Genomic DNA, 22,128 nt, shown 5'->3' with positions numbered 1-22,128 from the left:
CTTTGGCCCCAAATAATTTTCCAAACTGGGAGATAGAGTCTTTCAAAACACAGGTTGTGAATGGACAACTGAGTCCAGATACTTGGCTGTCTGTGTGAAGGAGCCATTAAACGGCAGTGGGACAAATGAGAAAATGTGACCATTAGGGACATACTCTATGCCTGGCCAAGGAAAAAGGCTGGCAAAGTTTGTCACCACTGCCTGAATTGATCATCACATCATGTCTAGCTTCCTACAATTTTAAGTACTTTCTGTCTCCAATCCACATTATAAAGATTGTTTTCTAAGTTTCTCTTGCTCGTGTGGAATATAGTCTGGGGAATTAGCTCAGGTTGACCTAGAGAGAGGATGAAGAAGAAAGTACTTTATAAGAGATCCTGCTCAATGTCAATTGTTTGGATTCCCTCCCTCTTTTGAATCTACTGGAGAAATCTAAAGCATCACAATAAATCCTTGTGATCGCACATGTAAAACCCTGTGGACAGAGTTTTTCTCTATAGTCTCAGTTGTGCCTCCCAGAGCCATATGGAGGCTCTGTGGTCCTCTGCAGACTGCAGATAGTACTGTCTGTGTCAAAAGCAGTGTCCCTATATTGTTACTGCCTCTGCTGGGGACTGACAATGTTCACATGGCCTCCCTGGAGCCCACAAACCATCTGCAATGATATTCCTGGAATGGCCAAACCCCAAGGTTCTTGAGCTGTTGGGATCCCATAGCACAAGTGAGTTTATGCTCCACTAAGCTGCTTAGAAGCATCTATAATGTAATTATTACAGTCCTTTTCCCCATGGCTGTGCAACAATGTCATAAACATGGAATGATTATTTAATTATAAAAAATATTCTGGTCATTATTCATCAAGATGCTGGTGATACTGAATTCACAGCACAACAGTGGTAAGGAAAAAGTGGCTGTACTTCACCAGAATGAATCTTCTTGGTGGCAACTTCCACATCAATGTGAAGTAAAAAAGAAATAAAAAGGGCAAGAAGGAAAAAGGTATCTTATTCTTAGTCATTTTTGAAACCATCCTCTTAATACCAGACTTGTGTTAGTCTTGTGTGGTAGATGTGATAATATCGCAAGACAAAATAAAAGCATGTTTCTCTTTTACTATTCTGCTCCAAGGAAAAAAGACAAATTATGCCTTGTGAAGAAGCAATTTGCTATAAAGTGTAAAAATGCTTTAATATTAATATTTTATAATAAAATTCATGACATATTTATAAACACTCTATCAAGCATTTACAACTGAGCCACAGCTGAGAGCTTGGACTGGAATAAATAAGCAAGGACACAGCTAGTATGAAATATACAGCTTAATTTTTATAATTGTGTGTGCTTTATTCTTTACACAAATGGAATGGATGCGCAGAGTATTTACACATAACAGGAGTGTAAGCTGGACAGGGTGTTTTGTAAACTCCAGTTCAGATTCTGAGTACCCCACACTACAGCTGGACTGAGAAACATCCTGATAAAGAGACGCACGCCGGACATTGTGCTGGAGGGAGCAGCTTGGTGCAGACAGGCTACTGCACTCAGAAATTCAAACTGGCCAATTCAAATTTAGGAGCACAAATCCAGAAATTAAAAGGCTATCCCACTAAGAGCCAACAGTGTTGCCATTTTTTTCTCCCTTTTTTAATGCTTTTCCCCCCCTGCACCAAAGATCTTGCCTAGGATGCTCGCTCCCATGCCCAGAAATGCTGTTTTACATCAGGGCAAGTTGCCTGTGCTGTAGGGCCAGAAGGTGTAAGCTGCTAATGTGGTGTGAGAGATGATAGATTGCCTCTCCTGCTTTTCACCTTAAAGGCAGAATCTCAAAAAAGGGCCAATGAAGTGGTAGTTCCTGTAGCTCTTGGTGAGATGTCAGTGCAGCTGAAGCCTTCTGCAAATCCATTTGGCCCTTGGAGTATTTTTGTTAGCAATTTCACAGCACTGGCCTCAAAAGGATCTTGGTCCATAACTTGGCCCTCTGGGTGTTACAGTAAAATAAGCAGTAAATGATGATGGAAAGTGCTGAGCTGCTGTTTAATCAGGTGGCCTTGGTGTTTTACAGAGATGCAAAAAAATTAGTATGATGAGGAGGATGGATGTTTAACTTCACGTGGTATAAATGGGATGGTCTCCATTGAAATCAGAGGAGTGATCATGATTTCCACCAGCTGAGGATCTAGGCTAGCTATATGCTGGATAGATTTTAGATGTTATCTGTTAGCTTTGATGCTGATTTGTGTCCTAGAATGGAAACTTCCTTTTTTTAGCATAATAACCTCATCCTTATTTCTGAACCAATTGACAAAATGTCTGATTTTTAATGGGAAAGAAAAATGTTTATTCCACCAAGGAAGGGGCTTGCGCACTTGAATGCAGTTGCACAGTGAACCACATGCATAACATGACAGGCAAAATGTTTAAGAGGGAAAATATTGAGATTAAAAGCTGTGAAGGATAAAAGACCACTTTCTGTGAACACAGCAGATATTATGGCTTTAAATCTGCATCTGAAAAAGGAGGTTGATACTTTTTCCTCAGCACAGTTTTTCCTACAAACATCCTTGTGTTTTCACTCACTGAATCCTCTGGTCAGGGATACAATTTGAAAAACAAAAACTCAAATATAAGAAAACCAAACCAAAATTACAATTTGACTGGGTGCTGATGAACGAGTAACAGTGAAGGTGTAATGCCAACAATTTCTCCATAGAAAACTAATGTAAATAGGTAGGTGGATGTTGTATACCTAGGACACTGTTGCTGGCTCGTAGTGGTTATTAGCTCAGGTACCACACTGCTCTCCAGGATGAAGATTTGTAATTTCAGTGCAATGGAGAGATTTCTTATCCTTGACTTTCATCAAGTGGTTCTTAGGACCCTATCCACACCAGAGCATCAAACCATGCTAGGTACAAACACAATTACATCACAGAATATTGATCTAGAAACAGCCTTTACTACCAAACAAATTACAGAGCACTAGCATGGACAGGGTACCTTTGTAGAAAGGGGGATTAAGCAAGAAAGAGGCTCTTCCACTGGTTGATGATCAGACTGTAAGACCAGTGAAGTGCCATTCCACTGAGCCCTGTTAGGAAACTCTCAATGAGTCAGTGCATGGAAGATTTTTTTTTTTGTTTGTTTGTGGCAAGGAAAAATAATTCAGTTGTAATATTGCACATCTGCACAAAGCTAGCAAGATGTCATTGTGATCATTCATGGGTGGACAAAAAGCTGTGATAATTTTGATTCTGCTTAGACCCTATGGTGCTACACACTGTGCCAGAACATGAGATATAGCACCAGGGGTGTGATCTGGCACTTTTCCTAAAGGGTCCAGCATTTGCATTGATCTCATGGTTAGATGCTCCCAAGTCTTTAACATGGACAGAAAAGGAATCTGATTATGATAAGCTGTGTTAGCATCAATACAGAGTCAGGCGGCAATTGCTGTGGGTTGTGAGTTTGGACTTCTTATTTTTCACCAGATGTAATTTTGCAGGAGTCTTATGCTTTTCTTCCTCCTCCCACTACCACCCAGTATGATCTGAACAGCTGCAATGCAAAAATGGACTGCAGCTCTTAGGATGCTGCAACATGGAATGCAAAACATCAACACACAAAACAAATGGGAGTACAAGTCCTAAGGGAAATAAGACCTCTCACTGATTCTCTTGATGGTTTGTTTTTAAATATACGTTTTATTTAAAAAAAAAAAAAAAAAAAAAAAGAAGTGCAATGTCAACTCTAAAATGGAAGCACAAACAACAGACAGGGAAAAATAAATAATGTTACTACAGTAACCAAGGACTGATGGAAAAATTGATTGTACTCAGCCGTAGTGTTACTGTTCACTGTAAAGCACAGCACATGACAAAGCAAAACAGTTACTAGTAGGATAGTACCATAAAAGGCTGCATGCTGAACTAAGAAACAAAGAAGCAGATGTGATTGATTGCTTAAAAACAGAGCTGAAAATTAGAATGAAGTTCCTGCTTTAGGATACTTGGTTTTTCAGGTCTGGTGGGCTATTTCCCAACCTGGGGCAATAGTATTTTGCTAGCATGGAAAAATCCATGGCTTCCAAAGATCTGGGGTCACTCTGTGGATTTCTGCAGAATTGTCCAAAATCAAAGCATTTATTAATTAATATTTAAAAAAATGTTTATAGCCCTTCTGATTACAAAGCTCTTCTGGAGACTTAACTGAAACCCTTGTTTATAAATCTGCGCTGACCAGGCAGGAAAAATAGTTAAAGAAGTGTGAACTTCTCGGTTACCATAGTTGGGCAGTAAGAGTGAGAGGCCCACTCAAGAGCCAGTAAAATGCCCGTGTTTTTAACCCTGTCACTGCTGGTGGCTTTTGCAAACATCCAGCTCGTCGCGCTGTCCGCGGAAGGTGGCTGGGTAGCTGTGTCAGCTGGACAGGGTGTAGAAGTGTAAGCTTCAGACAGATAAGTGCCAGAGGAGTCTATTTAGCATTTGCCCTTAAGACATCCATAGCATTAGGGCTGCTGTAGCCACCAGCTATAAGCATTGCACTCCTGCAGTGCAGCAGAGGCAGGAGTCTGGGTTTTATAGAGAACATGGTCCAGCAGCAGCAAAGGCAATTCAGTTTTACTGTCATAGCATCTGTTGCAGTTGTCCCCTTGTAAGTCAGTGAGGAATGGCATCACTATACAGAAGGGCAATGTGAAATGAGAAAAAAATACCTCCTTCTCCCCTTCCGTACACCCCAGACTGCAATTCCACAGACTTTCCCCAAATCCCTCACAAATGTCTATTGCCTCAGTTTTTGCTTTTAAGACCCTTGTTGACTGTGAAATGAATGAAGATACAAGTTAGTTGGTGACCTGCCTGCAAAGAGAGGAAAGATCAAATGCTTTTGTTATTTCCCTGAGGGAAACAGGAAGAGTAATAAAACATTTGGGGATTAAGGGTGCCTCCTTCCTAAGACAGAAATTATTAGCTGCATTTAAGCACTGACATTTTGCTTCTGAATAGTTGACCCTCTCAAAGATGCATTATCCTTTTGTGCTCAGAAAATTCCTACAGGGCAGTGAGTTCAAGAGATCTTTCCAAAGGAGTTCACCATGATTAAACAGAGGCAAGGCAGAGGATTAAATAAAAAAAAAAAAAAAGATGACAACTACTTTTTAAGGAATTTTCTTGCTTGTCATTAATAATAGAGAATCTGTTATGGAAGAGGTATAATGCAACTTGATGGTCCTCTTTACATTTGACAGTCGCACAAGGGTGTAAATATTTAATCTTTCAATTAATTAATCTTTACAAAATATCTTCACAAAAACATTTTACCTATAGAAATTAGTTTCTATACATCAATATATTTTTATTTTTATAAATTATTCCATCTTTAAGTGCCTTCTATCAATATAAATGATAAAATAGACAATCAAAAATTTTAAAGCTTTTCCCAGTTGTATCCCTCCTTGTTAACATAGGTGCTGTGAATCCTCGTACATGTGTCTGTCTGCATGGGAGTGTGTTTGTGTGCACATGTGTGTGGTGTGAAATGCTTCCATCCTCTCCCACCTCTAAACACCATCAAAATAAACCATATTGTTGGCAGTTCCTGATGCAATAGTGCTTCCAAAGGGGAAAAAAAAAAAGCTTGAGTTGGTTTCAGAAATCAAAAGATGTGCATAGTTACCAAAGTTGAGTATACCAACTACAAATGTGCAATGACAAGCTTGGAACAAGACCCGCCTCCCAGTCAGGTCACAGAGTGTCCCAACAGTGACCTCAGTAGGAAGCGGACCAAATACTCTGAGCTTGATTTTGCAAGGTGCATGTGGCCCTGATCTAGCAAAAATGCTTAAGCCTGTGCCTAGCTTTGAGCATGTGAATAGTCCTACTGGAACCGGTGGGACTGAACGGCATAGGGAAGGGTCACAAGTGACTCCAAGTCAACAGGCTACTCATGTGTAGGAATTGGGGTCAAGTGCTGAGCGCCTTGCAGGATCAAGCCCTCTGTGAGGTTCAAGAGCTGGGAACTTCTCTAAAGCAATCAACACACTGAGCTTAGCCATTGAAATTGATCAAAATGTCCGCGTGGGCACAGGAGGTGGCTTAGCTCCCCTTGACAGAGGGTCTCCATGTCAAAAGTTTATACCTACAACTCGTGCTCTGAGCACACAACAGATTTGCTTTATATGGTAGAAGTCTTTTTGTTCCTACCCTTTGACCCATCAGTGTCCTTCATGGCTTCAAACACTTTGTGTTGTACATTCATCAAAATTCACATTGACTGCAAAGAACATAAATGCAACAAAAACAGGAAAGCCTCCAAATAGTATATTATAGTTTTCTTCTAAATATTCTCCCGTCGTAATCAGAGGTGCAGTGGCTAATTTATAATTTTTCCTTTGAAGGAATCCAGATGAAAGGCCCAGATTGTTCTTCAATTACAAGTTTGCATTGATTATATATATCTTCTAAGCTATCTCCTTGGACAATAGCTGCAGTAGAGAAAACATATCAGTATTTCTTTTAATTAATAGATACAGCATCCAGTGTCAGCAGATCTTCAGCACACTCATAGATACTCACAAAATGAGAAGGAATACTGGCATACTGAGATGTTTATGGAAAAGTCATGCCCCTGCAAATGACAATTAAGTTCAAATCAATGGCACCTGCCTATGGCAGAGATCCATCCCACTGCTTGTACTGAGAAGACTGAGCCAGGTTAGTTCAGAGAACTAGCACTTCTGTCCTGGGAAGAGCAGCACAAGAGATCCTCACACTGTTGGAGGTCAAGCTTTACACTTCATTCAATTTAGAAACCTACTTCAGCAGTGGGCAGCAGCAGATTTGCAACCTTTCTGATCTGGTTATATTGAGTTCACTCTTGTCTGCTGAGGTTAACAAGACCAGGCTCAAGCTGACAGAAGGTAAAATAATTGTAACACAAAGCACAGTGGTTTGTCCCTTAATTTCCCTCCACATAGATACTTCTTTAGGACATCAAACTTTTGAGGAGTCAAGTGCCTCAACTGCTCTTGAATTTCAAGGAAACAATACTCTCAAGCCAGAAGTCCTTGCTCTGGGCACACAATACTGATAGGTACTCTAGCTCAAAGACAGGGTTGATCCAGCAGTTTTGCAATAAAAGACTGTACCTTGGGAAAAAAATGGTATTAATAAAAACATACCTGTGAAATATTCTCCAAATTCTTGTTCTAATTTAATTGCTCGATCATAGGTTTTCTTTGCTTGCTCCTCTGTAAGACGTTTATTCATTTCCCTAGAAAGATGGAGGAAGTAATCAAAAAGTTTAGATTCTTGCAAGAATGGCTTTCAAAAGGCATGCTCAAATGAATCACAGATGGATTGAGATTGGTAAAAGAATGAAATGGTAAAATTCTTCCAACAGTTAATGGACAGCTTCAATATTTTCAATTTAATTTCATTCTTATGTAGTACAAAACTACTTATTCAGACTATTTCCCATTTCATTTTTCTCCACCAAATTTTTATTTTGGGTTCACTACTCTACATTCTCAAAAAAAAAAAGAAAATACAAAGCCTGAGTCTGGCAGCTGCTAACTGAGATAGTCTTGAGACATAAGGAGCTCATAGACAGGTCTGGAATCCAGGATGTCGCACAGTCTGAGCACTCAGCACTCCTGCCTGAACCTCCTTCAGGAACCTCTGCATCTCCCAGACTCAGCTGGTGGTCTCAGATGGATAAGGTTGCTGCTTATTGACTGCTTATTGGCTGCTAATAAATAAAAAAACAAATATAGAAGGTAACATTCTGGTTTCTTCAGAGTTTTGTTATTTGATGGAGCATTTCTGTTTCAACAGAAGCACTATTTAATAAGTTTAAGAAATGAGTTGTCCTGCCTGTGCATGTTCAGGTATTAATACCACTGCATACTTGCAATTAATCAAGATCATGCTCATTCACTGCCTTATACTCATATGCCCATAGATGTCCAAATTATCAATAATAAATAGAGTTTGCTTGTTCTAGCATTTTTTCCCAGCATAGATTCATTTTTTTCTTAAAACATGACAGAAATTTTCTGAGGCAACTAGGAGAGCATAAATCTGATTTATGCCTTGCACTGAATCATATGATTATGTGGTAATGGACTGTATACAGTATGCCATGGGTGATGCATGTAGGAAATTATGGACATGATAGTGTAAAAAAAAATGCTCTATGAAGTGCACAACAGTATGAATGTGCTACAGCTAACACCTACTTGACTTCTGAAAAACATCCTGGAAGATGTCTGGGATGCAAAAAGGAGTTTCCAGAAATGGCTTAAAGCTGCCTACCTATATAAGTAACCGTATAGCTGCGAACAATGCTTAGAAAAATCTCTTTGCAAGTACTAATGCCATGGAGAAAGCAGGTTTATAAAATGAAGGATAAGAAAGATTTATTTTAAAATTTATGTCAGTTATTTGTAGATTATATAAAAAGGTTTACTATAATCCGTGTGTTCTACTAAATTTGTAATAATACTAATTCTATTTATTGGAAAGATTGCTATCTAATCAGGTGGACTTCACATCAGCTACTCCTGCTTGAGGTGACTGAACTAAAACTCTGTCTTGTAGTGTGACACGCCACTGCAAATTCTTAGGCAAACTTAACACTTTCATCTTATGGGCACTTAACCAATACTGCAATGCTAACATCATCTTTTCAGATCTGTTTCTGGTAAATTTTTGAGAAGTCTTTCTCAAGATCTTTGGACAGCAGAGAAGATAATACAAATATAAACAAGTGTTTAAAATAGGAAGTACTTTGAAACAGGTAGAAATTTGCATTACACTTTCAGGTTGTAGATTTGCCTGGGGTATAAAACCGTGCTATTTGTATTCCCGAATCTGCCCATTCTGAGCCCTTAGAAGAAAGGATGGAGAAGGGGAGGACCATGATGTCCATTTTTCATGATGAAATTAAAATGCTGTCTTACTGCAGGCCGTTCTATTTCTTATTTCTTTGCTGGGGACTTGCACAGCTGGTGAATTCAAAATATAATGCATATTTTCCAGGGCCTTCGTCCTCTCCCAGCAAAGAGATCACCCAGGCAGGTTCTTTCTTACTTCCATTTCTCATCCCCATGATCTTACCACTGTCCTCATTCCTCTAGAGAGAGAGGCTGATTGAAGGGTATGAACAACCATGGCTCTGGGAGTAAACCAGGTGGAGTCATGTAGGAATGGGAAGAGAGGAAGTGATGGAGGGAGGGAGGAAGGGAGGGAGGAAGGGGTGATAGAGCAGTTTGTTTACAGCAATGGCCATGTGTTCTTTCAAGTGCAGATGCAAATTTGATTTATGCTCCCTTCACTCTTCTTACCTCCACTTCAGATGGCTGCAAATGAGCATATGCATAAATGAGACACTACAACTTTATGTGCTAATTTTGATGAAAAATAATTCTTTTGTCTTTGTTTCTCTGCATCTTGTGATTAGAAATTTTTTTGTCTTTTGTGTTTTGACTTTGCTATTGAAGTAGCTTTCAACTCATTTGTATGAACAAGAGTAATAGTTATGACAGATAAGCCTATAATTTTTTGTGTTGCAGTACTCACATACCTAAAAATGACTGAAACACAGAATTAAGTTGAAAAACACCTCCAAGATCATCAAGTCCAACCTTTGACTGATCACCACCTTGTTAACTAGATCATAGCACTGAGTGCCAAGTCCAGGCATCTCTTGAACAGCCCACTTGTGAAGTATTAGCATTGCTTTGGTTCAACAACAGAATGATTGTCATAATATTTTATAACACCATTCAGTCTATTCAAGGATTTGCTATTCTAACATCAAATCAACAAAGCCTTTATTTTATTGCCACTTTTCTGGTTCTGCCTGATGTATTTTCCAGAGTAAGGGCCACTTTTATTAACTTTGGTTTTTTTTAATCACTCCAGAGGCAATGCCAGCATTAAACAAATAATGGAAATGTTTTATGAATGGGAAAACTGTATGTTAAGATCTCTGTTAAAACAATCAGTGCAGAAGGCAGGCTATCAGACTACCCTTCCCCTTCTATACAGCAACAAAATCAGAATATTATTGAATTGTAGGGCTGGAAGAAAAATCAGGAAGTCAGGATGGTGCTGTGCAAGTATCAGATATTGTGCATCATTCCTTGTAATATGGCTGGACATACAATAAGGTCATTGCCAAAGGCAGGGCCAAGAAGAATGCATATTCCGGGGATGGGTCATGTTGGAATTCTCCAGCTCCGTGACCAGTGGCTGCAGGCACACTGTTACCATCACCAGACACACATCTGTCACAGGAGGGGGAGTGCCAACGTTTTAGCTGTCAAACACAAACCTATGGCACTACTTTGCATTTGCAGAGCCCAGGGGAATGGGAATCACAGAATCACAGAATCACTAGGCTGGAAGAGACCTTCAAGATCATCAAGTCCAACCCATGCCCTAACACCTCAACTAAACCATGGCACCAAGTGCCACATCCAGACCTTTTTTAATCACATCCAGGGATTGTGATTCCACCACCTCCCCAGCAGACAGTTCCAGTACTTGGTCACTCTTTCCATAAAAAACTTTTTCCGAATATCCAACCTACATTTCCCTTGGTGCAGCTTGAGACTGTGTCCTCTGGTTCTGTCAGTTGCTGCCTGGTGAAAGAGACCAACCCCCACCTGGCTACAACCACCTTTCGGGGAGTTGCAGAGAGTGATAAGGTCACCTCTGAGTCACCTTTTTTTCCAGGCTGAACACACCCAGCTGCCTCAGTGGTTCCTCAAGGGCTTGTGTTCCCTCACCAACCTTGTATCCCTCCTCTGGATGTGCTCAAGCGTCTCAATGTCCTTCCCAAACTGAGGGGCCAGAACTGGACACAGCACTCAAGGTGTGGCCTCACCAGTGCTGAGTACAGGGGGAGAATTACCTCCCTGCTCCTGCTGGCTACACCATTCCTGATACAGGCCAGGATGCCCTTGGCCTTCTTGGCCACCAGGGCACACTGCTGGTTCATGTCCAGCCTGCTGTCGACCAGTACCCCCAGGTCCCTTTCTGCCTGGGCACTGTCCAGCCACACCGTCCCCAGCCTATAACGCTCCAGGGGGTTATTGTGGCCAAAATGCAGGACTCGGCACTTGGATTTATTAAACTTCATCTTTTTGGACTTCGCCCATTCATCCAACCATTCCAGGTCTCTCTGCAGAGCCCTCCTACCTTCCAGCAGATTGACACACACTCCTAGCTTAGTGTAGTCTGCAAAATCACTAATGAAACACTCAATACCCTCATCCATGTCATCAGTAAAAATATTGAACAGAACTGGCACAGAGTTCAAAATTTCACCCCTATCACAGCAAATTAAGCTGATAGTTCTTGCATAACTGTAAGTGTACATGGAAAACAACTTGATAACCATGTATTTTATGCTGAGTTTTAATATCAATTCCATATTTCCACCTCAGCCTTCTCTCTGTGACGCTAGGTAATCCCTGCTCTTCTTCCACCAGGAGGGTGGAACCCAGAATCAGGCCAGCACTCCAGCTGAGGCCCCGTGAAACAAAATAGCAGTCTATTGTGTCCTTACACAACACTGATATGACTACAGCCCACAGTGGCAAATTCCTTTTTTGCAACCACATTATCCATCCATTCATATTCCTGTGTGATCCACCCCAAATGAGAGATGTTTTTCTGCAGTGCTATAGCTAAATTATTCCCTGCTTGTACTCGTGTCTTTCATTGTCTCTCCTTTGTCTGTGCTGAATTTCATCTTACTGATCTTACATTGAGTTTTGATCTTATCCCCCAAAGTAGGTGCCACCTCGGACAGCCTTGGCAGCACAGAGCTGGTGCCTTCTCTTTCATTCTTGTAAGTGTTATGTTTGCCCTTCTCCAGTCCCACGACTCCTTGCCTATCCTCTTATAGACCTGCAGGTAAGTGAAGGGCTGGTGAAGAGGAACATGCCTCAAGTCTGACACAGGTTTAGCCCCTGGTTCGTGCCCTTGGCCAGGCTGTAAACCCCAAGAGCACCTGAGGATGCATGGGACAAGCCAAGCTGTGTGAGTGAGTCCCTGGTGAACTTGTTGCACAGGTTGGAGCAAGTACAGCAACCACTGGCAGGGGGTCCTTTGTGGTCCAGGACATAATCCCATGTGTGCCAGTCTTTGAAAGGTTCAAAGCTATGGCTTGTTCCTTGAGATACCTGGATACAGTGGATGACAGGTTCTGAGGGCACTCTTCCTACTTCATCTCATTATTACTAATTTTAAAGAACAAACCAAACGTAGACTCAAATCTAGACCTGTGTGGTGCCACTTGAGGCTGTACCTGAAAATAATAAAATGCTTGAAGAAGTTTATACTCACATCAGAGGCTCCCATGATTTGGGCTTAATGAAGATAGCAATGGGATAGAGTTGTGCAACTTGTAGTCGTTTGATAGCATTTCCTGACACATCAAGTATACAGTGCTTGCCCTGTTGAAAACAGATGAGCATGTGTTTATTTTTGCAGATTTTGCTGCAGATCAGCCAAAAGATAGGAAGCAAATCTGCGACACAGTGCCCTGGAACGGGGCCATTACTGGCACACCAGGGAAGGGGTAGCCCAGGGTATGTGCTCCACTATGCTGCGTTCTTTCCTTTGCTTTGGTGCCAGTATAAATATACACTGTGATACAGTAACAAACTTAGGATTTATTTTTTAATGGGATGAAATTTGCAGGGGCAGGAGGATTTTCTTGAGATGAGGAAAATCAGTTCATAAAAGCAATAGGATGTCCACATTCTAAGTGACTAATTCAATTCTTGTTTACGTCAAAGACACCCTGTGTCACCTAAGGCAAATAATTTAATCTTTCTGTGGTTTGTTCTTTTGCCTTTGTGAAGGTGATTTAGTTTATCTACCTGTCTTACAGAGGGAAGAGTAGAGGCTGTTTTGAGGAGTTCTTGAGGCACTGTGTTAGAACCCTGAATCCATGGCACTACATCCAACTACAGACAGTGCCAAGGATGATGTCATTCAAAGTCACAGACTCCACTTGTGGAGACATTATAAAGCCTATAAATATTAGGATGCCGTTTTGCAGCTATTTTATATTTTTGGCAGAGAATCATGTCTGAGACACAATGTGAAAACAAAGCAGATCATGTTGCACCGGCAATAAAACTACCTACCCTTTCTGCCACAAATCTCACAGACTGGACACTAGTGCCATACAAATTATCATTGTACTGCCCAGCTTCTATAAATTTGTGCTCTTGGATATCTTTTTCCATTTGATCTCTTGAAATGACAAAATGATAATCTCTCCCATCCACTTCATAGTCACGCTTTGGCCGTGTGGTATCTGCATGAAACAAAAGACAAAAGATGTACAAGTCTGCAAAAACATTTAGTGTGAAAAATGCAGCCATGGTTTGCCCAGTGGGCAATGCTGGGTCTGCTCTAAGTGGGGGCACTTCACATCTGAGAGCAGATGTCTGGCTACTACATATTGCTTTTAATACTCCATACTCCATATTGTTTTTAATGGAGCTAAGCCAATAAAGCTGTCTTTTTGTAGTAATACCTTCTGATGTTTACCTCCAATCAATACAGGCTAAAATAAAATTAGGGTTTACCAGAATTCCACTTTTTTCAGCAGAACCACACACAAACCTCAAATATAAAATGCATTTCATATTTTAAATTTAATGTTATTATGGTGATAAAATTAATTGTGATCTCATCAACTCAATTTAGCCTTATTTATAAGCCTGATTCTGTTCTCATCTCTAGTAGTTTTAAGTTAGTGTATTGCCAGAGACAACCATTTACAATGAAGTACGACTGCAATTAGGCCTTCAAATAAACAGCAAGCTCTAATTGTCCAAGATATAAATATTCTGTTTAATTCAGGGTCTAACGTTGCTTTCTGATTCAACAGTCCATATCTCACACAAATCACAGATTATTCTGTATATTTATTGGTGGATGCAGTGCAATTGAGTTCAAACTTTTACATTTTACTAGAATTTCAAATTTTTCAGAATTTTTTTCCCAGATGTTCACAACATTTTAATTTTTTTTTTAAATTTATTCATTCTTTTCACCTTTTCTGTCTGATGAAAAAATGACTTTTGAGAAACACAACTGTGCATAATTATGGATGCTGGTTTTGTAGAAATTTACTTAATGTGTGGCACCAAGGGGTACCATTCACTCAGCTGCAGAACTTGGAATAGAATCATACTTACGTGGTACACATGATCCAAACTTATCAGGGAACTCAGATATCAAATCATCATTGATCCGATCTTTCATAGGACCCAGAATAATAACCGGCCTGGTGTAATTAACTGAAAAACAAAAGGATCACATTTTGATGGTCTTACCACAATAATAAATAAATGCACCCAAATATCACTAACCAGAGTTGTCGTCTTTATGTATGAAGTGAAAATTTAGGTGCACATTTTATTGATGAATATTTTATTTATTGACATGAAAAAGGAGGAATTGAACGAGTACCACTGCAGAGCTCTGTGATGGTCCATGCACAAGTCAAATGACTATGTAGAAGCAAAGATATATTTGCTATCACTCAACAAGGCCATTCCCAAATGCTTGCAGATGGACTCTTCCATGAGGTATAGAAAGGCTATTATAGTCTTCGTTTCATCTCAAGTTATATGAGTGCATCCTCCATTAAACCAGATGGATGTGCTCCCATTTTAAATTGCCTTTCCATATGTTTGTCTGCCCTGGACAGTGGCATATATCACAGGAGAAGCAAAATAGTAAATGCTTTCCATGTGACAATATTGCAGTAAATCTAGAAAATCTACATCAATATTTTGTAGACTGATTAATTTTATGTGAAGTCCATGAGAACGTACTGGGGAGAAGAGTCCTGGGAATGTTAAAAAGTGGTGGCTTTAAAGGAATACCATAACATCAGGGTTTTTTTCATGTGAAAATATACTGAGTGTCCAAGAAAATGAAGCCACAGTGAATCTGGGACTGGCAGAGCAAGGCTTACCACTCTGCTGGCTCCCAAATTCTGAAATGAAAAACATAAGGAAGAGTGATAGAAAGTAAGATGAAACTTACTTTCCTGTCTTGTGACAGGTTCATAAGAAAGGATGCAGTCCTCTTGGCCTCCTGATGAGAGAAGAAGGAGAAGAGATTGAAGCTGGTGAGTAACATGTCAGGTACTTAAGTTTGATAAAATGCTTCACATAGAGACAGACGAGGTTCAACACTTCTGTCTTGATAAGCCTCTCACCTGAACCATTCCAAGTCATTATAACTTCCAGGTATGGACACAGTTTTTTTCTTCCCTCCCCTCCCCTTCCATGTGTTTCAATTCTATTTACTGAAGTTGGACTTTTTTATTGATGGGCAACATACCATTATTTGTGATTTGATACAAGGCTGTTTATAAGGATAGTGCAGCAATTTAAGATGGAATGCTTTTCCTATTGTTAAGGCCCTAACATGTTGCTGCAGAGTAAATCAACAGGCTACCTAGACAGAACAATTTTTATGTACAGAATAGATATATATTTTGGTTGATTGTCCTTCGGTGCATAGCTTCCATAGTCTAGTGTATTCACAGCCTAACATCTAGCTGTGAGCTATTTTCTGATTCTTATCCTTTCCCTGAACACAAATCACAGACTCACAGAATGTTTGGGGCTAAAAGGGACTTTCAACTTCTGGAGATTATCTAGTCCAATCCACCCCACTAAAGCACCTAGAACAGGTTGTACAGGATCATATCTAGGCAGGTTTTTAATATCTTCAGCAAAGCTCTCACAGCATTGTATTGTATACATTTGTCCTCCCTATGCCCTTTTAGGACAGTGCTGTTTCCTCATGGTGGTATTTAGGGGACTAAAGCAGAGAAATTTGCCATGAGAAACAAGTGGCACTAAGTGGACCATGACTTGGGTGCAGGTGTGCAGTCCGGATGCACCGCTGTTCTCCCATCCAAGAGAGTGAAAGAGGAGAGGGAGGAGGATTCTTCACCAAAAGCATGAATAATTCCTGCTCATTTCTCTTTCTGGGTTACTGTCACATACTTGGTACCACATGAGAGCTCTGGCAGGTTCTAAATACAAATTAGCAAAGTTTAAAATGATTACTTTATTTTTGCTCAGTTCAGGGTTTGTCTCTGAGAAGATCAACAGATGGGATTCTGCAACTAATTGGGATACTAGAGAAGAAAGAGTATCATAAAGCATACCAGTGCTTTATAAAATAGACAAGGTTGCCTTCATTTCATATGCTTGCATGCACGTGAGCCTGTGTTATATTATTCTGGTGGGCTCCTGCCAAACCAAAGTGTGCATATACAAGGGAAGAGTGCTGCTTTGCCTGATGGAAATACATGTAGGATTTAGAGGTGGGTACACCTCACCCAGAAATAGCCTGCCTGCTGTCTGAGTTGCCCTTGAAGCTCCACTGACTGTATTAACAAACTTTGTGTTGGATGCAATGCTTAGCTCCCAAGAAGGTACAAAATTTTTTGTGGCTAAATCTTAAGCTGACTCCCACCCCATGAATCTGCTATGTTTGTGGATTTTTTTGTGTGTGATACAGTATCTAGGCAGCAGTGACAAATGTGTAAGAGAGGTCTTCAAGTAAAAGTAATGTAATTATTGACAATGACAGAAACAGCAAATAAAAAATGGTACTGATGTGTTAGGAGAGAGGGAGAACTGACAGGACTAACTCCTGCCTAGCACTGGTGCTGAAGCAGCAAAGGAGAGAACATAATTTTTAATAAAAGGAAGAGATTAGAAAGTATTTTAGGATAAGGCCACATAACATATGAGGAGTGTGGACAAAGGATTTTCTTTTCTGTTTGGAAATGTTTGATATTGTAATCACTTTTCTTCGTTTTTTTGCAAAGTTGGAAATCTAGAATTATTGTTACCTTAGGTTTTATGCATCACATGTATTTGTTTCCCTTAAGGTTCTCAGTAAATCTTAGAGGTGATGTAGAACTCGGGAAGCCTCATTTCTCTGGAGATGAAAAAAATCCACTATAGGGTGGACTAGGATGCTCCTGCATTGTCTGTCCTCTACTCCACAGGAGCCAAGGCTATATTTTTTCAGCAGCCTGAGAAAGTCAGTCTTAGGGTGGGTGATGAAGCTGTCGCATACCAGCCAAATGGAGGGGAGCCTGCTTGTATCAGTACCATCTTAAACTTGATATTTGTTTCAATAGCAAACAGATCCACAGCAGGAGTTTCATTTCACTAATTTCAGAAACCTGAGGCTTGAATGCTTATGTCAAGCTAGTCCCTAGATACCTTTTGGAGGCAATGGCTGCCTACAAATAGGTAAGTGCTTATTCTAAGACATGAGTCATCTGACTTATTTTACATGACTACTTTGTGAGGAGAGAAAAAGTCAGAAGGGTGAATTATCTCCATTGTCCCTGAACAGCATTTAAACAGCAAAGTCAGATGCAGACATCTGCAGTTAAACAGCAGAATCTCATGGGAGTGACAGTGTCAATAGCAATTGGAGGCAAATAGACAAAATTCTAAAAATATTGTTCTTTTTTTTTTTTTTTTCCCTTTCTGTGGACTAATACTTGGCTTTGGCACAGATTTATACCCAGTACTGATAAGCCAGCAGATTTTACTTTCTTTTTTGTCCCATCTCTGGCAGACATGTCCCTATGCTAAAGCTTTTGGTACATCCACACTCTCTGTAGGGTATGGGCTAGGGAGAAAAATGAGACTGTTTTACAGATGTCTTGTAGCCAGGTTGAAGGCAAGGAAAAATTCTCCATTCCACTAAAATTGTGCTGAAGTTTAAGCCATTGGAAAGTGTTGCAGTAAATATGGAGAAACTTTGAGGCTGACTGTGATAAAAACTTAAAGACAGACATCTTCCTGAGGTAAGGATCTGCAGCCCTCAGTTCCAGACTCAACATGGGAGTGTGACTGGGGAAAAGCTGCACCATTTCCACTGTTTTTCTTTTCTGGAAAAGGAAAGCTTAAATTTCTAAGTGAATTAAGTTCTGCCATGTACTGTCCAGACAAAATCCTGTAGGTCCTCAGAGGCTGTTTTGCATGTTAACTATACTAGATGGTACTCTTTAATGATCTCCACTTGGTCAGTACTGCAGGTAGTCCATAAAGTATTAAGTGTAATGAAGAGCTCTAGAGTCAATCAATAATCAGATTGCTCTAACCTTGTGATGGCTTTGAGGTGGAAGACACAGTGTGAAATCCATCAGGACACAGGCTCTTATCATTTGCCTAAGCCTCATTTAACACTCACATTAACAGCTTAATTAGCACAGGTTAGCTGTATTGATCTGGAAAATCTTCGTGACATTTAACAGATAAAACAAGAAGAGAAAAAAGAAAAAGACCTTTCTGTAGGATTTTGGTATCTTCCACTGTTCTTTAGTAAAATCCCATTAAGTCAAAAAGAGAAGAAAATAAATAAAATAAGGGAATGGAAGACAAAAAAAAGGGAAAGTTTCCTAAATGTAACACACTTAGGGGTAAAATTATTAGAGAACTTTCACTTTCTCTGGACCACTCCCTGCTTCCCTTTGCTCTTGGTTTGCTGTCGGTGTTTTCTCATGCTTGGGAATAGAAGAATAACCTGGAGTTTGTTATAACTCATAACCTCTATAAACTGGGCAGTGAGGTCCTATGCTGCCAGATAAATTTAATAAGGAGTATTAATTTAATATTTTTAAGGAATTTTATAGGGTTTCCAATGGGTAGCTCTGAAATGGACTTAGTGTGATGCCTCTGTTTTTCCTTTCTGATTAGATGGCAGAGAACCTGTGAAAGGCTCAAACCCAGTTTCATTGCAGACTTGAAAGATATCAGGCATTTTTTCATGTAACCCATAAAAAGGCCCCATTTCCTACTGCCTTGCCAGAGCATCCAGGGCTTCTACAGGTCTGGTGTACTTGCACCCATCGTGTAGGTAATAGGGTGGAAGAGCTGTGTGACCTGCCATGGGGCAGCCTCCATGTAAACACCCTCCCTAATCCAGCAACCTATGCGTGGAAATCTATAGATTTTGGCATCCTATTAATGCCTGTGAATGAAAAAGTCTGAAAAGACATATAACTGGATGAATTAAAAAAAAAAAGTAGCCCTAATGAAGACAGCTAGAAGTTATTTATGGTTTTAAAAAAATCAAAGAAAATTTTTGGGTTCATTAAAATAGTTGGACTACTGGTGGTGGTTGCCATCAATACACATGTTAAATTCTTATAGATGAGCCAAATAATTTAATTTTCAAGCTCTTGTCTGAATTTTGTTGTTTACCTGGATTTAAACTCAAAGAAGGCTTATTTTACTGCCACCATCGATTTAGGTTTTGGGATAATGTATGAATTACCTGAGTTGTATTTGCAAGATCTTGGTGAAATCAATTTCTTGGTTTTTTCTTTTGCACAGGCTGCACTTGACAATATCTCTCCCTCTATTTGGTTCAAAATCCCTTTGCTGGGGCCCTATTTATGTGAACACATGATTTTTGGAAATTTATTGATAGCTATGAAAAGCTGGAAATCCAATACGTAAAATGATCATCAGTAGTCTGAGCATGAACTTAAGACTCAGAAGTTGTCTATGGGCAAAGATCAATACAGCTGTGTGGGTATAAAATGAGACCTCAATACTTGTGCCAGTTTGAGTATGCCTGAATAATACAGTAATTCTGGGAGCCAATGCAAGTGTCCTTATTAATCAATAACCTATTGTAATAATCAAGACTCCTTTAACCTTGTTATGAATCTTCAAATCTCATTAGAAGAGTGACTTGCTGATTTGCTGACAGAAGGTAAAAGTTTTTTTTCCTACCACTTTTCCTTATTTTTAACTTTTAGTTATGTATTGCATCTCTAGGTAAGTGGTGCAATCACAACCAGTTATGCAATTAGACTGAACAGATGCGACAATGTGTATGTAATTTTGATGACAGCTGTAAAAACCTTTACTGAACTAAGTGTAAGAGTGTTACAACACATATGCAGAGAGACTTGAAATTCATGCCCATTATGAAAATCATGTCTCACAAAATAAAAACTGATGAGTCCGTGGTAAAAAATCTGTCCTTACAAGCTTGATTTGAAAAAGAAATCAAAACATTTTAAGTTACAGAGCTCAAAATAAACTTTGAATCATGGTTTGATTAACTGGTCCAGGGATAAGTCAAAATTGGCTGTATGTGTCCTTATAATAAAAAGAACAACTTTCTGCTAGACCAGGACTTTATACACCACTCAACATACTTGGCTTTACTGCTGAGAACAGGAACAAATAAACTAACATAGACTTCATAAGAGCGAGGCTGTATGATTCAGCAGCAGCTGTGTAGCAACTCATCCCTTTCAAGATCAAGCCAGCATTTGTTCTTGGCCCCAAAATACTATTATTTATAAAGGGTTAGATTCTACTCTCCAATGTGTCTGTGGTTTGCCCTGAAATTAATGGAGCTGAAGGTTATCTGCTGGGAGAAAGAATATCCCACTGTTGGCTCCAGCCCTATTTTTTATAACAATCCAAGTGTTAATGGCACTGGCATAAACACTGGTTTACTTTACTTACCATAAATCTGGTTTACTTTTTGCAACTTTTTGCTTAGAAGTGGTCAAAGAATTTTCTCTTCAGACCACATTGGAGAACTTTCAATTATATTTTTGAAATAAAAAAATATCTGGTTTCTGTTTTTTTAACCCTGGAGATATAAGCAATAGTTCAGCTAAATACTCTAAGCAATACTAATACAGCAAAATTTTAAAGCAATGTATTTTCCTAAAAAATAGTGAACACATCAGAATATCTCCTAGAAAAAGCCAATTGATTTGTAACCCCCTGATTCCTCATTGTCCAGGTCACAGCCTAGACATTTCTCAGAATCCTTCAACATTGCTGGTTTGGAATGGTTCTAGGAATGATCAAGTAGTACAGGTTTTAACACTAGCTAGTCTTCACTAAATGGTCATCATGAGAAGCAAAAGTTAGAGGAATATGTTAAAACAATTGCCAGAGACCCACTAGAAAAAATCCAGAACACCTCACTCTGGACTCCAACTGGCCTTGTTTTAATAGGGAAGGTCTGAAGGTCTGCAGGAGAACACCCTGCATTTGCCAGTCATTTCTTACCCACACACATTTTCTTTGTTCTTTGGCCAAGAATTGATAATTTCATAGAATCATAGAAGGATAGAACCATTTAGGTTGGACAAAATAAGTCCAACTCTGGCAAGTCACACTAAACCATGTCCTTGAGCATGTCTTTTAATGGTGAATTAACCACGTCCATGGACAGCCTGCTCCAATGCCTGATAACATTTTCAGTGGAGAAATTTTGTCTGCTATCTAATCTAAATATTCCTTGGTGCAACTCGAGGCCATTTCTTCTTCCTGTTGCTTGTTACCTGGGAGAAGAGACTAACTCCACCTCACTACAACCTCTTTTCATCTGTTCCTCATCAGTGTTGTGCTCCAGACCCTTCCCCAGCTCTGTTGCCCTTCTCTGGACACGCTCCAGCCCCTCAATGTCTTTCTTGCAGTGAGGGGCCCAGAACTGAACACAGGATTTGAGGTGAGGCCTCACCAGTGCTGAGTGCAGGGGGACAGTCACTGCCCTGGTCCTGGTGGCCACACCATTGCTGATCCAGGCCAGGATAGCATTGGCCTTATTGGCCACCTGAGCACACACTGGCTCATGTTCAGCTGCTGTTGACCAGCACCCTCAGATCCTTTTCCACCAGGCAGCTTTTCAGCCAGCCACTCTGCCCCAGCTTGCCACAGCTCAGAAAGCAGTGGGGCAGGCAACTCTTTTCTTCCTGCTAATTTTCTGGGGAAAGAGAAAAGGAAAAAGGCACTCTGCATGTCACCAGTATGCTCCATGTCACCAGTGCATAGATTGAGGGCTAGATGAGTTTCCAAGTCTACAGACACGGTGTCCTTGCAAAATAACTTGCACTGCCTCACCTTGAACACACAGACTTTCCTCAAAGTCTCCTCCTACATCACACTGAGAAACAACTCTGCAACGTGGCTGGCTCCAAATGCAGTTAATACAGACTTGGTTCTGTGGCAGCAGCTGATGCTAAGCTCCATTCCTACCCAGAGGCAAACAAGAATAGCAGAAATAG

General features: G+C 40.0%; 1 protein-coding gene across 2 annotated transcripts in view; it reads right to left on the bottom strand.

The window, feature by feature from the left end:
• Nucleotides 1-1,304: 1,304 nt before the first annotated feature.
• DLG2 (discs large MAGUK scaffold protein 2) overlaps nt 1,305-22,128 on the bottom strand; it is a 984,977-nt gene continuing 964,153 nt past the window's right edge. For both annotated transcript variants that reach the window (XM_053935819.1, XM_053935818.1), the window contains 6 exons: nt 15,084-15,134; nt 14,228-14,329; nt 13,166-13,338; nt 12,357-12,466; nt 7,178-7,269; nt 1,305-6,481 (listed from right to left, as the gene is read on the bottom strand). In XM_053935819.1, coding sequence (XP_053791794.1) covers nt 6,375-6,481; nt 7,178-7,269; nt 12,357-12,466; nt 13,166-13,338; nt 14,228-14,329; nt 15,084-15,134 — 635 coding nt within the window. In that variant the 3' untranslated portion in view covers nt 1,305-6,374. The remainder of the gene's footprint in view (nt 6,482-7,177; nt 7,270-12,356; nt 12,467-13,165; nt 13,339-14,227; nt 14,330-15,083; nt 15,135-22,128) is intronic.

The sequence above is a fragment of the Vidua chalybeata genome, chromosome 2 (assembly GCF_026979565.1).
Source record: "Vidua chalybeata isolate OUT-0048 chromosome 2, bVidCha1 merged haplotype, whole genome shotgun sequence".
In the NCBI taxonomy this organism is placed as follows: domain Eukaryota; kingdom Metazoa; phylum Chordata; class Aves; order Passeriformes; family Viduidae; genus Vidua; species Vidua chalybeata.
Note: the sequence above shows the minus strand (reverse complement) of the source record. Positions and strands in the feature narration are given on the sequence as shown.